Source organism: Octopus bimaculoides, chromosome 1, assembly GCF_001194135.2.
Source record: "Octopus bimaculoides isolate UCB-OBI-ISO-001 chromosome 1, ASM119413v2, whole genome shotgun sequence".
Taxonomy (NCBI): Eukaryota; Metazoa; Mollusca; class Cephalopoda; order Octopoda; family Octopodidae; genus Octopus; species Octopus bimaculoides.
In genome coordinates, this window is record NC_068981.1 from 1083425 (window position 1) to 1089277 (window position 5853).

The following is a 5853-nucleotide window of genomic DNA, read 5'->3' on the forward strand; positions in this document are numbered from 1 at the left end:
ATCTGTCAAACACTTTTCACACTCTTGTGAACCTACCCATCCACCCTTTCTGTTCCTCTATCTCTATTCTCTTCATATTCACCTTGTACCTTGAGAGTATGCCCTCACCATCTTCTCATTCCCTCTATGGAAGCCATGTATTCTCCTCTTCAGCAAGACACCTATTCCTGTATTATACTTTCACCTTCTTCAATACTACACACCCCATTCAGTTCAGAGTTTTGCCTTGCAAGTATTTGGTACCATGAAAAAAAAAAAAGCACCCAGTACACTCTCTGAAGTGGTTGGCATTACGAAAGGCATCCTACTGTAGAAACCATGTCAAAGCAGATATTGGAGCTTTGCTTCGTTGGTTTCTGTTGAACCAGCCAAAAAGGGACATAAAATGATGCCTCGTTTAGTAGAGATTGGAAATCCTAATTTATATATTTAGCAAAGCATTTCATTCAAGCTATTATTTATTTGGGGTGTATTGTTTATAATCAACTTGTTTACAAACTTTTGTTACTTTTTTTTCTGCTGAAATGCATTGCTTTCTTTCAACTTTATCTGTAAAATGGTTGGCATTAGGAAGGGCATCCAGTTGTAGAAACCATGCCAAAACAGACAATTGGAGCCTGATGCAGCTCTTGGCTTTGCCAGGTTCTATAAAAACGTCCAATCCATACCAACATAGAAAACATTAAACTATGCTGATGATGAACATATTAAAAAAGGATGTTTTGCTATACATCTAGGAGTTGAGGTGGGGCATGTCAGACAGTTTGGCATCAAATAGATTAAACTTTTTTTTTATTTTTGTTAAATCTTGTACTTCCTCATCCAATCCATGTCATCATCATTTTAATCTCTGCTCTTCAATGCTTGCATGGCTCAAACCAAAAGTTGTTGAGGTCAAGGTTTTCTACAACCAGATATTCTTGTTGCTGCCGACCTTGACCCTGTAAGATATTTCTGAATCCTTTGAACATGAACACTTCTATGACCCGACATGTTTTCGCAGAAGATTGTGAACAAACGACACCGTTTTTTTGTTTTTTTTTTGGTTGAATGGTGGCTTTGTTTACGATCATCACACAAATATCAAGACAAAGAGATACAAACAGTCATCACATCATTAAACAACCATTTTCCATACAGGCGTGGGTTGGACAGTTTGACAAGAGCTGGTAACTTCAGGGACTTTGGCACGGCTTTTACAACTAGATTCCCTTCCTAACACCAAACCACTTTACAGAATGGACTGGTGCCTTTTACATGGCACCGGTGAGGTCACCACTTGCAAGACAAAGATCCCTCAATTGAGAGGTGGAGGGATCAAGTGTCAAAGAAGGTGGCTTTGTGCAAGGTGACGAGGGGGTTAAATCATGATAAGAGGGACAGAAACAGGTGCCTTGCATTGCATACATCTATACATGTGATAGAGATTTTATTTCCCATTTACCAAATTCACTCAGAAGCTTTAGTCCAGGACAAGGGTAGAAAACTCTTACTCAAAGTGCTAATGCTGGTTCTATGTAACGTTCATCATCATTTGATGTCCGCTTTCCATGCTGGCATGGGTTGAATGGTTTCACTGAGAACTGGTAAGCCGGAGGGGCTGCACCTGGTTTTGATCTGATTTGGCAAGGTTTCTATGGCTGGTTGCCCTTCCTAATGCCAACCACTCCGAGAGTAGTGGATGTTTGTTATGTGCCACTGGCATGGGTGTTATTGACCTGACACCAGCATCGGCCACAGCTATTCTCTCACTTGGCTTGACAGCTCTACACAAGCACGCTATGTCACCAAAGGTCTTGATTACCTGTCACTGTCTCCATGAGGCCCAACGCTCCAACGGTGCTTTTTACGTGCCAGTCAAACAGCACTGGCATCGGCCACGACTATGATTTCACTCGGTTCGACAGGTCTTCACAACCTTGTTTAACCCTTTAGCATTGAAAACTGCCCTATTTAACCTAAATATTCTGTTTGATATTTAAACCAGCCAGATCCAGCCTCTCAAACCTGCTCAACAATGTCATTCTAAAAATAGACAATAATATCATTGAAATCATGAGGCTGCATGATTAATGATTAATTAAAAACAATGTAAATCAATAAGCATTATATTTTGGACAGAATAATGTGAATAATGCTTAAGGGTTAAAATTCAAGGCAATATTGTTGTAACTATTTTTTAATTTCTTCTACTCCCAGGTTTAAATGATTTTATAATGTTAAAATACTTCTTCGAGATGTTTACTGAGGAATTTTATATCGTAATTATTTTCTTTTAATAGAATCTTTATGACCTGCTTATGGATATGCTTGACGAACGTGGAATCAATGACGAGTTCATTAACCAGTTGATGGATTTCTGTACTGTCTACGAACACAAGAGATATTTGTCCTTCCTCAACGGAATCAAACGGTTTGTTGATAAAAAATAATTGTTGCCGATGCTAATTGAGCACTGAGTGTTATTTTTTGATTTAGTTGTTTATACACTGTAGTTGTCAGTGTATATAAAGTGAATAAAGGTTTTGAAATATAAATTGAAACATTTTCAAAAGAAATGGCCAAAACACAAACAAACAATAAGGAAAGGCTTAGAAAAGCCGGTGTAAATGGACTGAATGAAAAAGCATTATTTCAACCGTGTAGATGTATTGTGATGTAATGAAATAAAATTTTTCCTTAAGTTGACTTCCTTTCCTCCATTTTTCTCATAATTTCATATCCCTATCATTTAACATCCTCCTTCCATGCTGGCATGGGTGGGACAGTTTGACAGAAGCTGGCCAAGCAGGAGCCTGCACCATGCTTGTGTCTGATTTGGCAAGGTTTTTACAGCTGGATGCTCTTCCTAACACCAACCACTCAGCAGAGTGGACTTAGTGCTTTTTACGTGGCACAAGCTCAGGTGAGGTCAGTTTTGGTGTGGTTTTTACACCTGGATACCCTTCCAAACACCAACCACCCAACAGAGTGGACTTAGTGCTTTTTAAGTGACACAAGTATAGGCAAAGTCAGTTTTGGGGTGGTTTTTACAGCTGGATGCCTTTCTAAATGCTACCTACTTAACAGTGAGGACTGGGTGTTTTCTAAGTGGTACCTGCACTGTTAGGATCACCAAGACAAGGAATCTTTGAGAGGGGAGGAGGGGCATTGGCAGAGATGATCTTGTGTCAGATGATGAAAGGTAAGAGTGTAACAGAGACTGAAACAGATGTGTTGTTGTGGAGGAGGTAAATGATTACCCAGCCAAAGAGAGTGAGAGTTAGCAAGAATGAGGGCAGAAACAGGTGTGCTGAAGAGGAGGGACATGGTTACCTGGGGGGAAAGTTATGAAGGAATAAATCTGCACTTAATTCCCCCATTTCCATGCTGGCATGGATTGGATGGTTTAGGCTAAAGATCCTCCCGGAGTCCTACAGACTTACAGGACTGGTTTCTGTGCTACATATATTCCTCACCTAGACAGGACACTGACCCATCATAGGATTACTCCTTTTGCCAGATGAGTGGACTGGAGCGACATGAAATGAAGTGTTTTGCGCAAGAACACAATGCATCATCTGGTCCAGGAATTGAAACCACAATCTTATGATCATTGAGTCTGACACCCTACCACGCACTAAACCATGCGCCTCCACTTTGGGCAGTTTGACAGGATATGACTAATCCAAAGACTGAATTGTGACCCAATGTCTTCTTTGGCATGATTTCTGCAGTTGGATGCATTTCCTAATGCTAACCACTTCACAGTATGTACTGGGTGTTTTTAGGTGCAGGAGAGGCTGTGTGGTAAGAAGCTTGCTTCCCAACCACATGGTTCTGGGTTCAGTCCCACTGCGTGGCACCTTGGGCAAGTGTTTACTATAGTCTCAGGCTGATCAAAGCCTCATGAGTGGATTTGGTAGATGTAAACTGAAAGAAGCCTGTCATGTATATATATATAGTTGAAATTTACAGAAAAACAAAAGACAAGGCAGGTGTATTTAGATGGATACTAAATTATTATTATTATTGTGATAGCAAGCTGGCAGAATCAGTAGCTCACTGGACAACATGTTTAACCCTTTCGTTACCAACCCGGCTGAAACCAGCTCTGACTCTGTAGTACAAATGTCTTGTTTCCATCAGTTTTGAATTAAAATCTTCCACCAAACCTTAATCACAATTTATGTTCCCAACACTAGTTTAATGATAACTAAGTTATATTACTAAATTCTTTGTTATATTTAAAAGTAATTGAAAGAAACAGCATCTCAAAATAAATACAGTAACGAAAGGGTTAAAAGTATCTTGTTCATCTTTTAAATTCTGATGTTGACTTTAGTTTTCGTCATCTCAGGGTCAATGATAATAGGTACCAGTTCAGTACGGAGTTAAGACCAGCCCTCTCCCACGAAGTTTCTGAGCTTGTGCCTATTGTTGAAAGAATTATTATTACCTCTGCCTTAGCGAAGGCAGAGGGATTGTTTTCAGTCATGTTTGTTTGTCTGTTTGTCTGTGGACAAGATATCTCAAGAACCACTGGATGGATTCAGATGAAACCTTCAGAGATGTTTGGCCTTATGACTGACACAAAATGATTAGATTTTGGGATCAATTCAGTACCAGACAAGGATTCTGGATTATTTTTCCTGTTTTTGAGAGCAGTCTAGTTTATTTCAGATATTCTCATTTTAAAAATCATTTCTGGCCAATCATTGAGAGGATGTTGGTGTTGCTTTGGAGGAGGTTTGTGCTAGCGAAGGCAGAGGTATTGTTTTCATTCGTGTTTGTTTGTCTGTGGACAAGATATCTCAAAAACCACTGGATAGATTCGGATGAAACTTTGAGGGGTGTTTGACCTCACACCTGGCACAACCTTATTAGATTTTGGGATCAATCCAGCACCGGACAAGGATTCTGGATTATTTTTACTGTGTTTTTACTTAATTTTTCAGAACAATCAGGTTCATTTTTAGTATTTTTGTTTGTGAGAGCAGTCGAGTTTATTTTAAATATCATGGAGAGGACGTTGGTGTTGCCTTGTTATTTATTATTGTTCAATACAGCAACTTTGCTGGGGAATGTTACACAGTATCATCTGTCCACAACACTTTTCATTCATATTCTGAGAACTCCAGAAAATTCATGCAATTCCAATCACTACTATTTTCTGTTGATGCTCCATCTTCACATTTGCTCCTATCTTTTCAACCCAGTTTGTGAGTTCGGTACTTCCAGTACCCAAGGCTTCGACAACTACTACAACATTCACCTTCTTCAACAACCATAGTCTTATTTATTTCCCACTTCAGATCATTATCTATAACTTTATTCCCTTCTCTTTCTAATAATCTCTCATCTTCAGAACATGCAATATCTGTGATTAAGCAGGGGTTTTTTCCGATTATATCTGGCTTTTAATATTTAATTTCATGCATCACTGTCGACCTTTCCATCCCACAGTATCTTTACCTTGTCATTCTCATTTACTCCTTCTGGAATTTACCTATCTTATATCTTTGTTCTGTCCAATCTATAATTATTATTATTGTAAAGGTAGAAAGGCGGTGAGCTGGCAGAAACGTTAGCACGCCAGGCGAAATGCTTAGCAGTATTTCGTTTGTCTTTACATTCTGAGTTCAAATTCCGCCGAGGTCGACTTTGCCTTTCATCCTTTCGGAGTGGATAAATTAAGTACAAGTTGCATACTGGGTTCAATCTAATCGACTGGCCTCCTCCCCAGAATTTCGGGCCTTGTGCCTAGAGTAGAAAAGATTATTGTAAAAGTCGCAAGCTGGCAGAAACGTTAGCGTGCTGGGTAAAATGCTTAGTGGCATTTCATCCATCCTTATGTTCCGAGTTCAGATACCA

At 39.4% G+C, this 5853-nt stretch overlaps 1 protein-coding gene across 1 annotated transcript in view; it reads left to right on the forward strand.

The window, feature by feature from the left end:
* LOC106878065 (conserved regulator of innate immunity protein 3) overlaps positions 1-2688 on the forward strand; it is a 13445-nt gene extending 10757 nt beyond the window's left edge. The window contains exon 6 of the mRNA XM_014927159.2: positions 2283-2688. Coding sequence (XP_014782645.1) covers positions 2283-2432 — 150 coding nt within the window. The 3' untranslated portion in view covers positions 2433-2688. The remainder of the gene's footprint in view (positions 1-2282) is intronic.
* Positions 2689-5853: the final 3165 nt, after the last annotated feature.